The sequence below is a fragment of the Myripristis murdjan genome, chromosome 4 (assembly GCF_902150065.1).
Source record: "Myripristis murdjan chromosome 4, fMyrMur1.1, whole genome shotgun sequence".
Taxonomy (NCBI): domain Eukaryota; kingdom Metazoa; phylum Chordata; class Actinopteri; order Holocentriformes; family Holocentridae; genus Myripristis; species Myripristis murdjan.
The window spans coordinates 34,706,275-34,727,492 of NC_043983.1; the positions used below are offsets into that span (position 1 = coordinate 34,706,275).

Genomic DNA, 21,218 nt, shown 5'->3' on the forward strand with positions numbered 1-21,218 from the left:
TGCATTAATCCTGCAAAAATATTACAACAATAAAAACAGTAATAGGAAATTCAGCATATTCCCTCATTGTGTTTGTGCTGCAGTTTTGTGCTCGACTCGGCTGTAAAGACTGTAAAGATTCAGCCGCAGGAAAAGTGACGAGCCGTGCCTCCGCTCCCGGACGAGAGAGGAGGAATCTGCCGTCACGTCGTTTCTCACTGTTGTTTTTATTTCATTTTGCCATTTCTCATTTTTCCACGTCGAACTCTGTGCTCTCGTCCTTTTGGAGTCACATGGAAAAGATCAACATGGAACGCCTGTTCTCTTTTCCAAAAACCGAACTCAGTAACTTAAACTGCCGCTGCATTTTAAATCACACACTCCTCACCGGCACTGAATCACATCCACACACCAAGAATTTTTACTCCATCTGAGGTAAAATATTAGCAGAACTTGGACTTTGCCAGAGTGTTTCAGTCTCTCTGGATGTGGTTTGGATCGCTGACATCAGCCAGACGGAGGAGAAAAACAGACTTTTATTCATATGGAAAAGATGTTGTTACCTTCGGTCGCTGGTTCAAACAGATCAAACAGAACAAGCTCACTCATACAGGATTTTTTTTTTTTCAGCTCACGTCATGACATAAAGATGTCATGTTGGACGCCGGGCATTCGTCATTATATTTAACGTTTTACAGTGGCAGCAGGTGACTGATTCCTGAAGTGTTCATATTCACCATCTGAAAAAACAAACCTTCTACTTGAACACACCGCAAAAACTCAAAATCTTACCAAGATTATTTGTCTTATTTCAAGTCAAAAATGTCTTATTTCTAGTCAAAATATCTCATTACACTTAAAATAAGACATGATCACCTCAGAAGTAAATTGTTTTTAGACAATTGTCTCTAGTTTCAAGTGAAAATTTGCTTGAAACAAGTGAAAATTTGCTTGTTTCATTGGCAAAATGTGTTTCTTGTTTCTAGCTAATTTTCACTTATTTCAAGTGAATTTTCACTTTTTCCACTGGCAAATTTTGCCAATGAAACAAGCAAATTTTCACTTGTTTCAAGTGAATTTTCACTTGAAACAAGAGACAATTGTCTAAAAACAAGTTACTTCTGAGGTGATCATGTCTTATTTTAAGTGTAATGAGATATTTTGGCTGGAAATAAGACAAATAATCTTGGTAAGATTTAGAGTTTTTGCAGGGCATCTAAAAAAAAAATAAAAGTTCAATGCAGAACATTATGAAGTTATTAGGTGGAAACGTTAACAGGAGATTTTTACATGAGCCCTGTCTCTCTCTCTCTCTCTCTCTCTCTCTTTCTACCTGTCTCTCTCTCTCTCTCCCCTGTCCGTCTCTTTGTCCAGCAGCCTGATGTACGTCTGGATGTAAAGTCGACACCGTCAGGGGCAAACTAACGTCTCGTCTCTGTTCAGTTGTCCTCTGGATCGTGAACTGACAGTCTCTCTCTCGTGTTAGCGGTTCATTTAGGAGGGACTTCACACCTCGTGAGGCGTTCAGTGTAAATCTGAAGTTACATTGTTGCTCCACGCTGGAACGAACTCACGTGGAGCGAGCGGGTCAGATGAAGTGGTCGTGTAAATCCCTGACGTCCCTGACATCCACACGTACATGCAGCTGCTGCGACAGGCTGCAGGGTGTCTTCCTGACCGGGTCACGCCGCCTGTCTGTCTCTACCTGTCTGTCTTTCAGCCTGTCTGTCTCTACCTGTCTGTCTCTCGGCCTGTCTGTCCCTCGGTACCTTTGTCCAGGCTCCTCTCCAGCACTCTGGGCCTCTTCCTGACCAGCGTGAGGACGACAGTCTGACCCGTCTGCTTCATCACCTCCAACACCTCCTGATTGGTCAGACCGTGAAGACTGATACCGTCCAGCTGAGAGACAGACAAGAGGAGAGAGAGACAGGAGGAGAGAGAGACAGGAGGAGAGAGAGAGAGACAGGGAGAGAGAGAGAGACAGTGAGACAGGAGGAGAGAGACAGGAAGACAGGAGGAGAGAGAGACAGGAGGAGAGAGACAGGGAGAGAGAGAGAGACAGGGAGACAGGAGGAGAGACAGACAGGAGGAGAGAGACAGGGAGAGAGAGAGAGACAGGGAGACAGGAGGAGAGACAGACAGGAGGAGAGAGACAGGGAGAGAGAGAGAGACAGGGAGACACACAAATATTCATGCATTCAAATAGATAACAAAACTCTCTCACACACACACACACACACACACACACACACACACACGCTCTCTCTCACACACACACACACGCTCTCTCTCTCACACACACACACACACACACACACACACTCACCGCTATCAGTCGGTCGTAAACTCGGATGTTTCCGCTGTGGTCGGCGGCGCTGCCTGGAACCACGTGTTTGACAAACACACCGACGGCGTCTGAGCGGGCGAGAGACACACACACACACACGCACACACACACACACACACACACACACACACACACACACACACACACACAGAGGGGGCAGGGAGGGTTAACAGGTTTATTTCATAACAAACATCTTGCTGTGTTTTAGCAGTTCACAGCACCGTGGTGTGTTTTTAATGTATTTTAATGATTCTGAGTGTTTTCAGTGAGTTACTGGCTGCCTTCGCTGAACATGATGCTTTACTGTGTTAAGGTGTGACTTTGCTGTATGAAAGGGTTTTTTCAGTGTACAGTTGTCCCTCGCTATAACGCGGTTCACCTTTCACGGCCTCGCAGTTTCGTGGATTTTTTTTAGTGCAATTTTGCATGTTTTTTTTTTACTGGACTTATTTTTCTACGAAGGTTTGAACTTTGAGACAAGAGAGAAAAAAACAAGAGAGAAAAGTGAGAAAATGTTCATGCCTGTCTGAGAAAAGTGTATAAAGTGTGTAGTGAGGGGTTTTACAGCCTTAAAACATCTAGAATAATTGTAAAAAATAAAGCTGACTACTTCACGGATTTCGCCTATTGTGGGTTATTTTTAGAACGTAACTCCCGTGATTAACGAGGGACCACTGTACCGCGGTATTTTTACTGTATTTAAGTATTTTTTCAGTGTGTTTTCTGTGTATTTTGTAGTCATACTGTCAGTATCGGCATACGTTGACCAATATGCACTGATATTAAAACTTTAGCGGTGGGTTTTTAAAGCTCGAGTGAAGACACTGGTCAGGTCGTCGGCACGGCGGCTAAACATCGCTCCAAAGTCTGGCTAAATTTTGGTGAGGGGAAAAAGTGGCATGTCCGTTTCCAGCGGGGTCCCTTGACCTCTGACCTCCAGCTGTGTGAATGAAAATGGGTTCTCTCCCCTTTGCAGACACGCCCACCTTCTGCTAATCCCATGCAGTTTGGGCCCCAAAGCCTGCAGTCCACATGTGTTCTTGTGGCCTGTTGTAAAATGGTGTGTTTGTGCAGACTGGGAATTTAAAATCAGTATCGCTCTCAAAAATCTGATATTGGTATTTTCACTATTTTCACTGTTTTAGTGTGTTTAGTGTGTTCCATTGTCCTAACAAGTTGTTCCAGTGTATTATAAGTGCATATAAAGTATACAGGATTCATCGATTGTGTGTTTTCTTGTGTTTTATTGCGTTTCGGTGTGTTTTCCTGTCGTGTTTTCGCTGTGTTTTACTGTCCCACCTTGGCTGGTCAGGGCGTTGTGGCCGATGATGGAGATGCCGAGGCTCTGGCCTTCCTTCTTGGTGAGAGGAACCTCGTGGATCTCATAGCCCTCCAGGTTGGGCTGAAACCCAACACACACACACACACACACACACACACACACACACACACACACACACACACACACACTCCATAATTCAGCTAGACGTCTGCAGCCTCTGTACACGGCAGCACATAAACCATCGAGCAGAGAAAAACAAACATTTTCATCTCTCTCAGCGGATCGCCGAGCCTCGTTTCTCTTCTCTCAGAGCTTCATGAGTTTCTTTGTTCGTCCACCCGAGTATTTATCTGCACAAAGTTTTCCCACAAGAGTTTGGTCCGAGCTTCCTCTAAAATGACCCGACCAGACACAAACTCTGCTTATTTCTCTGGATGCATATTGCACATATGCATAATATCAAAATAACAACTTCATCTGCGGAGTATTTATCAAAACGGAGCAGGAAAGTGCTTTCAGAGCCAAACGGCAAGCTGTCTGCACATTTCAGAAAGCAAAAAAAAAATGTTTTTTACTTTTTAAGAAACAAATCACAAGCAGCCTGCTCAAGAGTGAACAGTCGCTGAAAGCTAAAGCTAAACTACAAAATAAAAAAGGCGGAAAAACAAAAATGTAAATTTAACTTAGCCGAGCAGACAGGAGGCAGACAGTCACTTTACTTTATTCACTACATTTATTTAAGTTTTTGAGGTTTTGTTTTCGCCTCCGCGGAAAAAGTCTGTGGTATCGGAGCTTCCCAGCAGCACCTGAACGCACCAGAGGGCCTGCACACTTTCAAATCAGCGTACACGACAACACAACAATAAACTCATGCAGGATGTTCACTGTGATGGATTAATATATCTAAAGTTACATTTACATTTAAACATTTACACATGTTTTGGAAAATAGCATGTTGTGATGAAAAGTACATGGAGGGTAATAAAGAAAGAAAATAAAGATGGTAAACAACAGAATAAATAAAAAGGGAACACAAACAGAGTATAGAATGTGTGCGTGAGTGTGTGAGTGTGTGTGTGTGTGAGTGAGTGTGTGTGCACCACTCACCATTTTGCTGACCCTGCGCTGGGGTCGGGGGGGCAGGGAGGACACGGGGGCGGAGTCTGGAGGCGGCGGCGGCGGCCGGGCGGGCGACCTCTGACCCCGCGGGTCCCTGGCGACCAGCATGGTCACATGACTCCCGCAGGCCTGCAGCACCTTGACCACCTGGTCGCTGGTCAGGCCGCTGGTGGGCGTCGCCCCGATGCGGAGGATGTGGTCGCCCGTACGGAGACGCCCGTCCTGATTGGCAGGAGAGGGAGGGAGGAGGCGGAGCATGAGGGGAAACGTGAGCTCACACGTCAGAGAAGAAGAGGTTTATTATACATATACTACTTATATACATAGGCTGTTTATTTATATTTATTATATATACACTATTTATATTTACATATACTGTTTGTATTTATTTATATATACTGTTAACAGTTATACATACTGTCTATATTCACACATATTGTTTATATATACTGTTTATACTTATATACCTTATATTCCATATTTACACTTCTTTTTTTACCTTGCTTTATTTATTTATTTATTTAGGCTTATACCGGGACCTGAGTGCTAATTTCGTACCACTAGCATGTAAATGTGAGCTGGTATGACAATAAAGTTCCTTGAATCCTTGAATCAAACCCAAAGAGTCCCACATCCAGTTTTAGGGTTTCCTGTCGTCTTTACACTCGACGAGGCTGCACACAAACGCAGCCGCTCGATGCGCCCGTTTCACTTCAATTTGCTTTCCGTTACAGGAAATTTGCTGCTGGTTTTAATTGGATTCTGCCTGTTTAGAGCTGACAGAGCAGCGGCTCTCTCAGAGTTTAGGACGGGAAGATGTTTAGTCTGGCCGAGAGCCGAGAGACGGAGGAAGAGGATGGAGAGAGGAAGGAAGAGAGAAAGAGGACGACGAAAATAAGAGCGTGTGAGAGAGAAAAATCAGATGAGAGGAAAAAAGAGGAAGATTGTCTTATTCCGCTGGCAGATTTTTACCTCGCTTTGCTGAATATTTTATGTGTTCTAAGAACTGAAAAGGTCATGATGAAGGGTTTTATTTCACATCAATAAATATGACACCGTCTTCCACGCCTGTGCAACAAGAGATGAAGACTTCAGACCCTCTCCTGGTTTCACTTTATTATCATTATTATGAAATTATTATGATGAAATCACACTGTCCTGACGGAAAACTAATCGATTAAAGTTTTGAAAACCAATGAATGGTTTTAGTCATTTGTGAAGGAAAAACGTTAAACATGCTAAGATGTCTGTCTTTTTCCTCCATTAATATCATTATCAAATTTAAAATAACAAATAAGAAAGTAGCCTAAAATATCCACGTCTCGAATCGAGTCCTGTTGACGTGAGGAAAAAATAATCCGGCCTCATGTGAACGAATGCAGCTCAGCCTGACAGCCCCGGTCTACATCCTATTTGACAGATGAAATAATGAATTGTTATATCTGAAAATCAACATTAAAGCCCCCATGAAATGACCTCACATGACCTCTACTTCCTGTAAAAGTATTCTAGTGTCTTAAGCAGCAACATCATATTGCACTAGGGGGGTGTACATTAAAACTTCAACCAATAAAACCTGTCCCTTCAAATAAAACTGAGATCCTGTTGGTCTGAATGATCCTTCCCTGTACCAAACTTTCCTGTTTCAAGAAAGTAAGAGTCCATTTCATGGGGTATTTAATTACTCGATAAGGAAAATCACCGTTAGTTGCAGCCTTACCTTGTCGGCCACGCTGTTTGGTATGAGGGTCCTGACCACCACGCCGGTCGCCTTCCCTCCCACGATGCCGAAGCCCAAACCGGATCCGTCGTTCACCAGCTCGATCTCCTCCACGTGGCCCCACTGCTCCTGCAGCACAGCAGGGGGACAACCGACACAGCACTCCTTTAACCGTCCCAAATACCACTTCCACTTAAATCTCGCTTTAAGTCACTTCAAAATAGAACAGAGTCATACCCATTGGTTTCACAGTTTTATGGCCGCAGCATCACATCAGATAGAAAAGATCTCTTGTGCATCATTTCCCTGGAATTGTGCAGCTCATGTTTGGGATCTTTTGAAACGATGGGATCTCCACAAGATTTTCACAATAATGTTCTGTGGATTTTCCCTCACTGTTTTACACCACTAGATGGTTTTCAAGCTTTTATCATGTTAGCTTAGCTAATTATCTTTTTTTTCACCTTAATTTCAGCTGTTTTACATACTGAAACAAATGTCAAAATACGAGTTCTTCCCAGTAAAGAACAGAGCAGCACTTTAAAGACAAAATGAAGTGTAAAAATAAAAGCTTTCAGGTTTGCTTCATTTGCAGAAGTGCGTTGCTTTGTTGGCTTGACTGTGCTGTGATGGACACGGCTGTTAGCTCTATCTTCAGCCTGAACACACAGGTGACGAGCTGTATTTACCACTGTGAACTCTGAATTACTAACTTATGAGAAACACATGAAGGCAACAAGTCCGCGGCACCAAATTTCTGCAGAGTTCTGCGTGAGGAAAATCTGCTAAACGTACGACTTGTGCACGCACGGTGCGAAGGTTTGGCTTCACAACACGTGCACTCTGCTCTTCTGAGAAATCTTAAGCTCATTTTGTACAAGAAGTAAATATAAAGCTTTCTGAGTCATCATGAACCTTTCCACTGTTCAGCTCCCACACGGCTTTTCATAAATTATGAAATTTTGCCCTGTAACATATGACAAACACAGCTCACGTGACAACTTGTCCTCTGATTTGGACAAAACCAAATGGACAACGAGGACATTTACACCCTGAAATATTTAATGTGACTGAGTTAGTGAGTGAGTAGTTTGAAGACACGACTCCTCCTCTGATAATGAAGCAAATGAAACAACCTGAACAGGTGGCCATTCTTCACATGGACTGGGGGTCGCGATCCGCCACTGGTTTGTTTTAAGGGGAAACGAGCCAAGAATCACATGAATGCTGTCGTCAACATTTATGGCAACTGACCAGATAAATTTGGAGGTACGTAAATTTGTCCATAAAATGTAAATTTGGCGGGGGGGTTGGATTCAACTCTGAATTATGATTCATCTCTGAGGGCCAAATTAAATCGTCTCACGGCCTCCGGGCCTTTTTTTTTGCCCACATGTCCTAAAGTGTGGCTCTGCTTTGAGGCACAATGGCACTCAGTAGCTCAGTAAATGTGAGATGTCCTGAGATGTTTGGCTGTGTAATGAGGTTCTGGTCTGAGGTGGACAGTCGGCCTGAGGAGAACAGAGGAGAATGGAGGAGAATAGAGAAGAACGGAGGAGAATAAAGGAGAACAGAGGAGAATAAAGGAGAACAGAGGAGAACAGAGGAGAATAAAGGAGAACAGAGGAGAATAAAGGAGAACAGAGGAGAATAAAGGAGAACAGAGGAGAATAGAGGAGAACAGGGGAGAATAGAGGAGAACAGAGAAGAACGGAGGAGAATAAAGGAGAACAGAGGAGCACAGAGGAGAACAGAGGAGAATAAAGGAGAACAGAGGAGAACAGAGGAGAACGGAGGAGAACAGAGGAGAATAAAAGAGAACGGAGGAGAATGGAGGAGAACAGAGGAGAATAAAAGAGAACAGAGGAGAACAGAGGAGAATAAAAGAGAACGGAGGAGAACGGAGGAGAACAGACGAGAACGGAGGAGAACAGAGGAGAACTGAGGAGAACAGAGGAGAACAGAGGAGAATAGAGGAGAACGGAGGAGAATAGAGGAGAACGGAGGAGAACAGAGGAGAATAGAGAAGAGCAGAGAACAGAGGAGAACGGAGGAGAACAGAGGAGAACGGAAGAGAACAGAGAACTGAGGAGAACAGAGGAGAACAGAGGAGAATAGAGGAGAACGGAGGAGAACAGAGGAGAATAGAGAAGAGCAGAGAACAGAGGAGAACAGAGGAGCACAGAGGAGCACAGAGGAGAATGGAGGAGAATGGAGGAGAATAGAGGAGAACAGAGGAGAACAGAGGAGAACAGAGAAGAATAGAGGAAAACAGAGGAGAACAGAGGAGAACGGAGGAGAACGGAGGAGCACAGAGGAGCACAGAGGAGCACAGAGGAGCACAGAGGAGCACAGAGGAGCACAGAGGAGCACAGCAGTGAGGCCGGCTGGTTTCAGAGGCCATCTGTCCTGAGGTGAAAGGTGTGTAAGTTTCACCTAAGCAGGTAATTACCCAGCTGAGAGCGTTTCTTTAACTCTGATATGAGCTGCTGATCAATGGAGAGGCTCTCACACTCTCTCTCTCTCTCTCTCTCTCACACACACACACACACACACACACACACACACACACACAGTCCTCCCGGCCTCTTTATGAAGTGGCTGTAATCAGAGGTGCTCCTGGTCTCTTATTACAGCTCTGATCAGATAGAAGAGGTCTCCCTCTGTCTAATGAAACAAGCCTCCCGTTCTGCCGGCTGGTCCCAGGACGCTGCAGGGAGCAGTTTGTCTGATTAGTTCAGGATCACACTTAAGGCCCTGAATGCATCGCTCTCCCGTGGAAGTTCAATCTTTCTAAACGAGAGAGTGTGCTCCTGTTGGATCACTGCACTGTGAAAGCACCGGGTTAGGACGTGGGTGTGCAAACACAAACACAACAACAACATCTGACCCAGCACCCGACTCGGGGTTTTTTTTTTTTTTTTTTTTTTAGAAAGGCGTGCATGTCAGTTTTGTTTGTGTTTGCCTTTAGGATGACGCTGTTGCCTCGAGATCCAAACTAATCAGAGTTTATTTTGTCCATTTTTTTCTAGCGCTCCAGTAAGTACTGCTGATCAGATGCATCAGATCAGAAGTCAGATGTATTTTGTGAAACATCTGACTCAATAAGTCAGTGAATCAGACTTGACACTTGAAAAATGTCCAAGCTGTTTTTGCCATTTCAGTCTTTTGCATCATTATCACTATTATTACTGTTATTTCGATTATTTTGAATGCCATTAAAACTGTAAAACTAAATACCATGACAAAAACAATATATGTGAATTTACTGGGGCCAGTTTCTGCTTCACTGCTGTGTCTGGGAAAGTCCAGGTTCCCAAAAGAGAAAAGTCCCAAAACGATCATGTTTTTTTTCCATGGGACAACATGGTGGAAATGACGGCGTAGGAACCATAGGATCTGCACTTCAGATAGACAGATAGATAGATAGATACTTTATTCATCCCGAAGGAAATTCGCAGTTTTTCAGCAGTATCCACAGATTACAGATTAAATAAATAAAAAATAAAGAATAAGATCTAAGTACAACAGAATAAGATCTAAGTACAACCCAGTGTGCAAAAAGCAATGTGCAAAAAAACCATGTGCATAGGTGTATAAAATGTGCACAGATGCAGGTCAATGTGCTAATTTAGAAGAAATATACAGTATACACAGATGATAAATAGCAGTAAGCAATATAAACACTATAAACAAGGAATATAAGAAAATAGAAATATGAACAATTTAAACAGAAGTATGAACAATACTTTCACGTTTCAGTCCAATCCGTGGTATTCACAAATAAATATTTCACTCCCTGCATTTGCATATTGAGATCTCCGACACTAAGAGCTGCGTGCATTTTGTATGTAACATGAAGAATCCAGACATGACCTGGCAAATGGCTAAAGGCTTCAGCTAGCGTTTAGCGAGTTTGTGGCGTCACCGTGCAGCCACAGCAAAAGCGCCCCGACAAAGTGCCCGTGAGCAAACCACTGACACCGTGCCTGCTCCCTCACTGCAAGCTGCTTGGGGATATGACTGTGACCTGAACTCCTGCATGGTAAATGTAAAATGTGTGTGTGTGTGCTGCGGTGAGTAACTCTTGATAAGGCCGGCCGCTGCACGACGCTCTGCAGAGCTGCGTGTCCGAGGCAAAGGAATGCAGCCGCGCAGCACCGGCGCTTTGCCTTTAGCCTTTTAAAAGATAAAATGAACCCTGGAGCCTTTTCCCCACCACGTTTAACAAGGTCAATATTTTCTCAGCTTCTAGCGATAAGCAGAGACGTGGGCTCGGAGAAAGGCCGCTGCTCTGTGTTTCAGCCGGCTGTCAGAGCGGGGGGAACTGATTGTTTTCTCATATGACTCGACCCTTGACCTCGGCCTTTTGATTGACATGTGGCTTGTCATGTGATCGGGGGGGGGGGGGGGGGCTGGGAAGGGTCAGGCGGCGCAAAATAAGTTTGCCATCTTCATCTGACTCAGTTGTGTTTCGGTTTGTTTCCTTCGAGGCGAGGCAGGTTTACAAGCCCCTTGGGTTTCTTTAATCGCACAATCTGTTATACTTTATCCCCGTTCTTTCTGCTTTTCGTCATTTTTAGATGTGCAATAAATTAACTTTCAACTCTTCAATGCATTCCCTGACACGCTGTCCTAATCTATGGTTGGATAATACACACTAAATAGAAAGAGGCTGCAGAGTGATATTTAACTCGCTGATTTATATCTGTCTTTATGAGCGACTTTACAGTGAAGCCCCGCAGTGTTTCCTGTCAGCGTCGGCCTGATTCCAACAGAAACAAGACGTGAGGACCGACGCCAAGACAACACATCAGCTGTAATGGAGGGTCAGAGCTGTCTGAATCTACCCAGGAACGTAGTCTTGGCTTAGGGTGACAGATAGTTAGCCAGGCCAGGGCAACGGCAATAAAATCACATCCAGAGTTGTGTTTTTTATGCCCGGCGCTCCATTAAACGCGACCTCAATGGAAACGGGACATGAATAAAACAAAAGCAGGCGGATCGGAGGGTTGGTATGCAGGACATGGCCAGGATCCAACCAGGGAGAAGGAGGGGGGAGGGGGTTACAAACAAGAGGGACAGTGTTATGCCGTGTGATAATGACCCGACAATACAGCGGGGCAGAATCATTACGACCGGGGCTAACCTGTGTTCCTGCGCTCGCATTAAAAGTCCGAGCCCTGCTCTCTTTTTGTCACCGCACCGTTTTTCTCCTCTCTTTCTGCTGGCTGGGGTCTTAACAAAAGGAATCTTTAACTTCTAACATATTTTCACCGGGCACATAAACGTTAGCCAGGAGCAGATCCCAGTTTGATTTAGTGGCAGGGATCCATATGGGAGGATTTTTGCTCTTGATGATTTAGCATTCAGGGAGATCATGGTGGTGAGACTGAACACTGTGATTGGTCATTATTAGACACTGTTTAACTGGAATAATTTGTAGTAAATTAATTTATACTGAATTCAGTTGCTGCAGATCCTCTAAAAATCCACTCATGAACCCCTGGAGGTCCCTAGACCGCAGTTTGGGAACAGCTGATTTAATTAAAGTGAGTGGGGAGAGCAGAAATGGTTTGTTGTCAGATCGCCGGGGTTAATGGCATACGTCACCTTGCCAGTGTTGACCCATCTCCGCCTCATTTCCCCTCACTCGCATTCACCTTCCCATACAATGAAATCAGACACGGGAGTGTGTGTGTGTGTGTGTGTGGGTGGGGAGGTTAAGTCAACCATGCCCTCTGACCTTTCTGCTCGGTTAGGATGGAAATTACAGTGAGTTTCACAGTGACGCTGTGACAGTGTCTCAGATTCATTACAGGTCAGCTTACATGAAGAAAGTCCACAGAGAAAGTTAAAACATTTGGCTGCTGGAGACTTAATGAAAAATGAACATGAACATTTTGTCTCAGGACACCGTGGGAAGGAAAAGTGTTTTCGCTGAAAACACCGCGGCCTTGGCCTGGCAGATAACATATGTGTGATTCTTGCTTTTCTTCTCTCTCAAATCATTTTGCAGTTATTTGCATGTCTTGCAGAACTCTATGTAACGGAGCTGACCTGTATGTTACTGAAGAGATGTGTGTGTGATGGAGCTGAGGTGTGCGAGACAGCTGTGGTGTTGGAAATAAAGTGCATATGACGGAGATTAAGTGCATGTAACAGAGATAAGGCATGTGTGACGGAGATGAGGTGGGTGTAATGGAGATGGCGTGTGAGTGTGATGGAGATGAGGTGCATGTAACAGACATGAGGCACGTGTGATGGACATGAGGTAAGTGTAACAGAGATGATGCATGTGTTAACAGACATGAGACACGTAACAGAGATGAGGCACGTGTGACGGAGAGGAGGTGTGTGTGATTCAGATGAGGCACTTATGACAAAAATAACGTGTGTAACAGAGATGAGGTAAGTGTGACGGAGATGTAATGTAAGTAACAAAGATGACGTGCATGTAACAGAGATGCAATGTGCGTAACAAAGATGACGTGCACGTAACAGAGATGTAATGTGCGTAACAAAGATGGCGTGCACGTAACAGAGATGTAATGTGTGTAACAAAGATGACGTGCACGTAACAGAGATGTAATGTGCGTAACAAAGATGACGTGCACGTAACAGAGATGTAATGTGCGTAACAAAGATGACGTGCACGTAACAGAGATGTAATGTGCGTAACAAAGATGACGTGCATGTAACAGAGATGTAATGTGCATAACAAAGATGAGGCACTTGTCACAGAGATAGGTTGCTTATGAAAGGGCTGAAATGCATGAGATGGACCAGAGATGTAACAGAGCTAAGCTGCATGTTAGCAGAGCTCAGATGTGAAGGACAGGGCTGAGGGCTGTGCGGCGGAGTTGAGGCACGTGTAACGGAGTTGAGGCGTGGGCCTGTATTGACCCGGTGCAGACAGCAGCGCTGATTAAAATGAAAGAGACGGATGGCTGAAAAAACGCCGCTGAGTCAGTCGTGGTACAGACTGAGCTAGGGGCCTCGATGGCACCAGCACTTAAACTCTGTCTCTCTGCGTCTCTCTCTTCATTTCCCATGTATATCATCCAGCCCACCCACCCACCCACCCCCACCCCTACCCCTCCCCCCTCGTCTTTGACTTCCCCGTCATGTCGACATTCATTGATTACGCCTCCTCTCAGACTTAAATACATATTGTCAGGAGCAATGTTGCAAGTGGAGCACTAACTTGATTTCCTATAGGCTTTAAGGTCATAAAAATCATCCAAGTCAATGTCAACAGACTTGCAGCTCGCCATAAACAGGAAGTCCCAGTCAGATATGGAGGTGTGGCTCGAAAGTGACCTCCAGATATGATTGACGCCCTCTCAGCGATGCTTGTTTTGAGTGACAGCCAAGCTGCTGGGTAATGCAAAAAGAGCTCTGTGTGTGTATGTGTGTGTTGACACAACACACAGCGCAGGAACAATGGTGTTTTCAGTGAAGCTCCGGCCCCCCTGCTGGGCTCCTTTAGTGTCATAGGGTCCTAAAAATTAATCCGCGCTACACATAGAACTGAACAAGGAGCAGGGTTTTATTAACTCATACAAACTCTGACTGTACGAGGTGCAAAGATTTGCCAGTGATGTTGGTTTTAGCTGTTGTCGTATATCAGTCTGTCAGTTGTCTGAGCATTTTTGTTCATTTTGGATTACTAACAGTTACAGTTTTATCCATGGTGTATCTGATGTTTTTATGTGTTGTTATCCTGTCTGTGTTGTTCTGTGTTGGAATCCAGAAAAGGAAAAAAAAAAAAAAAAAAAAAAACCTTTACGCTGCTCTCTGTGTGACTTGAAATTCAAACTGGGGATCGAGTTTTTTTTTTTCCAACTGAAATGAAATATCTAGCATTTGAAAAAAAAAAAACGGATGCCAAATGATGGATCAAATGATGTTACTTTTTAAAGCACAGCAGGGTTGAAAAAACAAGGCACTTTTATACCTGGGATACTTCACATTTTAGAGACATTTGCTGATTAACTTAAGGTAAAAGCTTCTCTTTACTCTTACCCAAAGACTTGAGAATTAACTCTTCAGCTGATTAACTTGATTTCCTCCCATCTTTTCCTTACCTAGGTCCCAAAACTCTTCCAATTTAGTATCACCTAACTTCCTGAATACGGACAAATTAATGACAAATTATTCATAACATAAAGAATTACATGGCATTTTCAAAGTGTCTTGGTAAAGCAAAGAAAGAAAACACTTATATGAAGCATCAGGACTGATTTTACTGACTGGCATGAGTTGATCAGTTTGTGGCAATGCACACATGATCCTACTGTGTGCATGTGTGTGTGTGTGTGTGTGTGTGTGTGTGTGTGTGCGTGTTCATTTCCTGCCTCTCTGTCCAGCTGAGACACATCATCTTTATTTAAATTTTCCAAGTCCAGGATTTCTGAGCAGCACGTGAACCCACCAGAAGACCTGCGGGCTGTTCAGCTCAGCGCGTGCAACGATACAGTAACTTTGATATAAATAAACCCACGGAATGCACCTTATTATTTCATTTCACCTTGTGGATGTACCCTATTATTTCAGTTTTTCACATGATAAATTTTAACGACTTGGCGTCCTCTTATATGAACAGGAACCGGAAAGAGCCAATGAGAGTCGAATGTGAGACGAGCAGGCCAAAGCCAGGGTGTGTGGGAGTGTAAAATGTTCCACCTCAAGGTTAGTTTTGGTTAAGCATTGCGGTTGACTTCATCAAATTTACACACACACACACACACACACACACACACACACACACACACACACACGCACACACTCTGTCCTTGTGTCCTTATGTGTGTGTGATGTCATCAATCTAACTTATTTTTATCTGTGAACAGAACTCCCCATGCACAGCCAGTATTTACAACAGGGTGCCGGTCGCTCACAGTGAAGACAAAAATAAACCACGGCATGCTGAAATTTACTTTACTGGAACTTTACTGGGAGCGAACAACGGAGGGAAACGTGTTGTTTGCTCCCAGTAAAGTTAGAGTAACATTATTTCAGTGTGCCGTGGTTTATTTTTGTCTTATGTTAATCTGTATTTATATTCACTGTTGCCACTGCAAAAACTCAAAATCTTACCAAGATTATTTGTCTTATTTCAAGTCAAAAATGTCTTATTCCTAGTCAAAATATCTCATTACACTTAAAATAAGACATGATCACCTCAGAAGTAACTTGTTTTTGGAGAATTGTCTCTTGTTTCAAGTGAAAATTTGCTTGAAACAAGTGAAAATTTGCTTGTTTCATTGGCAAAATTTGTTTCTTGTTTCTAGCTCATTTTCACTTATTTCAAGATTTCACTTTTTCCACTGGCAAATTTTGCAAATGAAACAAGCAAATTTTCACTTGTTTCAAGAGAATTTTCATTTGAAACAAGTGAAAATTGTCTAAAAACAATTTACTTCTGAGGTGATCATGTCTTATTTTAAGTGTAATGACATATTTTGACTAGAAATAAGACATTTTTGACTTGAAATAAGACAAATAATCTTGGTAAGATTTTGCGTTTTTGCAGTGTGGGTTAAAAACAACAGCAAGCAGTTTGGTTTTTGCGATGAAACGGCAGTGTTTCCTTACCGTGTTGATGGTCGGGATCGGCGGTGATGATGCGTTCGGTGGGCGGTCCCTGGCCACCACGAGCTCCACCCTCTCCCCCGGCTGCTGCAGCAGGGCGAGGGCCTGGTGCTGGCTGATGCCCGGCTCCACAGGACAGCCGTTTATCACCAGGATCTGGTCCCGCTCCTGCAGATGCCCGTCCCTGCAGACACAAACCAATCCATCCACGACTTCAATAAGACTAAAACCGATCTGTCCTGGAAACAAGAGACCGCAGTCTATCCGTGATTTAAATAAGACAACAAGACAACCAGGATCTGGTCCTTCTCATGCAAACGCCTGTCCCTGCAGACACGGGACAGCAATCTATCAACCAGATCTTTAAACACGACTACAATCCATCCTTACCCATCCTTTAAATAAGACTAAAATCTAACCGTCCTTTTAACAAGACCACAGTCTATTGATAATTTAAATACTACTACAATCTACTAATCCTAATAAGTAAGACAACAGTCTATCCCTGATAAAATAGGACAACAAAACAGGACCTGGCCCGTCCGTACAGCCACAACACAGCGATCTGTCAACCAGTCCTTTAAACGAGACTGCAATCTATTCATCCTTTAAATAGAGCCACATAGTCTATTCATAATTTAAATAAGACAGCAAACTATCCATCCTTTAATTAAGCCTAAAATCTATCCATTATTTAAATAGGACTACAAACTATCAACCAGTCCGTTAAATAAGACACAGATAATTAATTAGTGGGTGGCACTGTGGAAGTGAGAGACAGCAGCAGGAGGAGGAAGAGGAGGAGGAGGAGGTGAAGAAGCAGCAGGGGGGGAGGAAGAGGAGGAGGAGATGAAGAAGCAGCAGGAGGAGGGCAGGGGGAGAGGAAGAATAAGGAGGAAGACGAGGAGAAGAGGAGTGAAGAAAACAGAAAACAGCAGCCTTAGTACAAACAGTGGCAGCCATAGCAGCTCTAACACCTTAACAGCAGCAAGGCCTCCAGGTGGGATGTGTCTGCAGTAGTATGTGCAGTAGTATTTGCAGTAGTATTTGCAGTAGTAGTATCAGTACTGTGAGCAGACCTGTGTGCGAGGCCTCCAGGTGGGATGTGTCTGCAGTAGTAAATGCAGTAGTATTTGCAGTAGTATTTGCAGTAGTAGTATCAGTACTGTGAGCAGACCTGTGTGTGAGGCCTCCAGGTGGGATGTGTCTGCAGTAGTAAATGCAGCAGTATTTGCAGTAGTATTTGCAGTAGTAGTATCAGTACTGTGAGCAGACCTGTGTGCGAGGCCTCCAGGTTGGATGTGTTTGCGGTAGTATTTGCAGTAGTATTTGCAGTAGTAGTATCAGTACTGTGAGCAGACCTGTGTGCGAGGCCTCCAGGCTGGATGTGTTTGCAGTAGTATTTGCAGTAGTATTTGCAGTAGTAGTATCAGTACTGTGAGCAGACCTGTGTGCGAGGCCTCCAGGCTGGATGTGTTTGCAGTAGTATGTGCAGTAGTATTTGCAGTAGTAGTATCAGTAGCAGTATCAGTACTGTGGGCAGACCTGTGTGCGAGGCCTCCAGGTTGGATGTGTTTGCAGTAGTAATTGCAGTAGTATTTGCAGTAGTATTTGCAGTATCAGTACTGTGAGCAGACCTGTGTGCGAGGCCTCCAGGTTGGATGTGTTTGCAGTAGTATTTGCAGTAGTATTTGCAGTATTATTTGCAGTACTGTGAGCAGACCTGTGTGCGAGGCCTCCAGGTGGGATGTGTTTGCAGTAGTATTTGCAGTAGTATTTGCAGTAGTAGTATCAGTACTGTGAGCAGACCTGTGTGCGAGGCCTCCAGGTGGGATGTGTCTGCAGTAGTAAATGCAGTAGTATTTGCAGTAGTATTTGCAGTAGTAGTATCAGTACTGTGAGCAGACCTGTGTGCGAGGCCTCCAGGTGGGATGTGTCTGCAGTAGTAAATGCAGCAGTATTTGCAGTAGTATTTGCAGTAGTAGTATCAGTACTGTGAGCAGACCTGTGTGCGAGGCCTCCAGGTTGGATGTGTTTGCGGTAGTATTTGCAGTAGTATTTGCAGTAGTAGTATCAGTACTGTGAGCAGACCTGTGTGCGAGGCCTCCAGGCTGGATGTGTTTGCAGTAGTATGTGCAGTAGTATTTGCAGTAGTAGTATCAGTAGCAGTATCAGTACTGTGGGCAGACCTGTGTGCGAGGCCTCCAGGTTGGATGTGTTTGCAGTAGTAATTGCAGTAGTATTTGCAGTAGTATTTGCAGTATCAGTACTGTGAGCAGACCTGTGTGCGAGGCCTCCAGGTTGGATGTGTTTGCAGTAGTATTTGCAGTAGTATTTGCAGTATTATTTGCAGTACTGTGAGCAGACCTGTGTGCGAGGCCTCCAGGTGGGATGTGTTTGCAGTAGTATTTGCAGTAGTATTTGCAGTAGTATTTGCAGTACTGTGAGCAGACCTGTGTGCGAGGCCTCCAGGTTGGATGTGTTTGACGAAAACTCCGTGGCTGCTGCTTCCTTCAGGATTCAGACCGACAACACTGAAGCCCAGACCTCCAGACCTGGGCTGGGTCAGAGCCACCAGCTCCGTGTGACGTCCCTGCACACACACACACACACACACACACACACACACACACACACACACACACAAACACACATCAGGGGTTCGGCTACAAGTTGAATCCATGCTGAGGTGTTTGTGTGTGTTTATATGCATGTTAATGTATTTGCTGTGGTGTGCGCAGTGTGTGTGTGTGTGCGTGTGTATATAGGCTAGCTAGGTTCTAACTGAATGTGTGTGTATGCTGTGTGTGTGTTTATATGCAGGCAGCGTGCTGTGAGTGTGTGTTCATTTTCTGAGCATGTGTTTAAGTGCACACGGTGTGGTGTGCAACGTGATGTGTGTGTGTTAGTGTGCATGCTGTGCTCTCTGTGTTTCTGTGCATGCTGTGGTCTGTGTGTGTGTGCTCTGAATGTTTACATAGATGCTGCGTGTGTGTGTGTTAAAATGTGTGTGTGTGTGTGTGTGTGTGTGTGCAGAGCCCAGCGTGGCATGGCTCTGCCCACCTTGGCCGCAGTGTGGATCCATCTCCGGAGGCGGTCAGGCGAGGGCGGGGCTTGGTGCGTGGGCGGAGCTGAGCCATTGGTCAGGACGGAGGGCGGGGCTGACTGGGTGGGCGGAGCCAAGCTGCCAGCTGGATGAGTGGCGCTCAGGATCAGCTGACCTTTGGTGGAGAAGCTGAAGTCGCTGCAGGCGTCAGGAGGCAGGCTGCTCAGCTGAGGAGGAGGAGGAGGAGGAGGAGGAGGAGGCATGAGGGCTGCGATCAAACAGAAGCATGTTGTTTCTAACACTGACGCCACACAAGGCCTGTTGGTGGCGCTAGAGGGGAGGTCATGGGGTCATCGGACACACAGGCCCCTGCTTTCCAATATTTTCATTGTCATTTATTCTTTTTTTTTTTTTTTTTTTTTAATTGATTAATCATTCTGTAATCTAAAAAAGTGATGACAAACGTTTATCATAAGTTCCCAGAGCTGCTGGGCCTGCTGGTGGCAGATATTTTTGGTATTTTTATTCGATAACTGATTAAAACAATTAATCGACAACCAAAATTATAACCGATTAATTTCCAGTCGATCAGATAATAAATGAATTGACTAATTGCTTGTCTCAGTACAGTTCTGGGCCACAGCTGGAGGTACAGAAACCCTCCAAAGGACATTCCCTCATCTGGTGTTTTGATGATGGCGGTGGCAGTTTTGTCTGTCAGTGTCGTTTCCATAACCCTGTCAGACATTTATACCCACAATCTGAACCTGTCAGTGGAAAAACAAGAACTTTTAGCGGACGTGATTTGATGTGTGATTCCGCTGCAGCCTGTTTCGCAGCTGCCGGGTGAAGCCTTCTCGCTCAATAATGGACCAATTTTTTTTTTCCCCTTTTTTGTCATTTGAAAAATAGGGCCCAAGTTGAAAAGTATTGGAATTCTTTATCGTTTAAGGGTCCTCTTTTCGCCGGACCATCTTGAATTGTGTTGAGCGCACCTTTAAAGAGTAAGCACACACTAAATCACAGAAGTTTGTGCTGCGTGTTGCACCTCTGGCCTCGCCCAATCAGTGACGTCACAGTGAAGACCTTATCATTAACACCGGGGGAAAAATCCTCACAAAAAAATAATTTGAAATTAATTGAAAGACCTAATAAGTAAACAAATTAGACTAATGACAAAGAAGCAAACACACATAGAGGTGAAACACTCGCACTACAAACCTGGACACTAAAGTAGATGAATACATGTGGAGAGCAGGAGCCAACAGGGTGTATATTGTCTCATGTAAAGGCTTTTTACTCAAAACCTTTCTGTTTTCCCACCAAGGCTGTTTAGCGATCTTACAGAGTTTTCAGTCTGCCCAGTTTTCTTGGCAAAATCATCAGCCAAGACTTTCCAGCAGCAGAAAAGCTCCTCTTTCCTTTATAACCTTTCTTTCCTGCTTCTTGGATCTTTTTTAGCATCAACCTGCATCACATTCATACACTCTCACACCCCGAGCTGACCCAGCTCTGTCGGATCAGCTGTAGCGTTGTACTCCCTCTCCTCCCCAGCTCATGTTTTCCCAGCCGATCTGGGGTTTCAAACCAGCGACCTTCCCATCAGACCTCTGACACTTCCCCTCTAAACAGGAAGTGTCCACTGCGCTAAGCTGGGCTGAGCAGCTAAATAAAAAATAAATGAAGAGCACCTCGACTAGAATACATCTTTAAAAAAAAAAAAAAAAAACACGCTCTGCTGTTCTGTGGGATCCAGACAGGCCTGATTAGAGTCAGCGAGGCCAAAAACCCGCAGACGGTGTCAGACTTGTACTGCCAACATTCAGCAGCCTCAGGTGTTACCACCACACACAACACACCAGATCCTGCTCTGATAAAAGCACATGAGAGAGAGAGGGAGAGAGAGAGAGAGAGAGAGAGAGAGAGGGAGGGAGGGAGAGAGAGAGAGAGAGGCGCCCTTATATGCAAGGACACCGTCTGCAAAAAAGACATGGAGGGAAAAAAAATGAAGCCAGGAGGCCTGAGGGTAAGTGGGGGAGGAGAAGAGGAAAAAAAAAAAAAAAAAAAAGAAAAATCAATAGATTCCTCTGCAGGCTCTCTCTCTCTGAACAGGTAATGTATTAATGAC

General features: G+C 44.4%; 1 protein-coding gene across 3 annotated transcripts in view; it reads right to left on the reverse strand.

The window, feature by feature from the left end:
- Positions 1-21,218, reverse strand: part of LOC115357679 (inaD-like protein) — an 83,502-nt gene that overhangs the window by 55,361 nt on the left and 6,923 nt on the right. For all 3 annotated transcript variants that reach the window (XM_030049289.1, XM_030049287.1, XM_030049288.1), the window contains 8 exons: positions 19,108-19,317; positions 18,498-18,637; positions 16,048-16,228; positions 6,448-6,576; positions 4,716-4,949; positions 3,626-3,728; positions 2,306-2,394; positions 1,749-1,878 (listed from right to left, as the gene is read on the reverse strand). In XM_030049289.1, the coding sequence (XP_029905149.1) occupies positions 1,749-1,878; positions 2,306-2,394; positions 3,626-3,728; positions 4,716-4,949; positions 6,448-6,576; positions 16,048-16,228; positions 18,498-18,637; positions 19,108-19,317 (1,216 nt within the window). The remainder of the gene's footprint in view (positions 1-1,748; positions 1,879-2,305; positions 2,395-3,625; positions 3,729-4,715; positions 4,950-6,447; positions 6,577-16,047; positions 16,229-18,497; positions 18,638-19,107; positions 19,318-21,218) is intronic.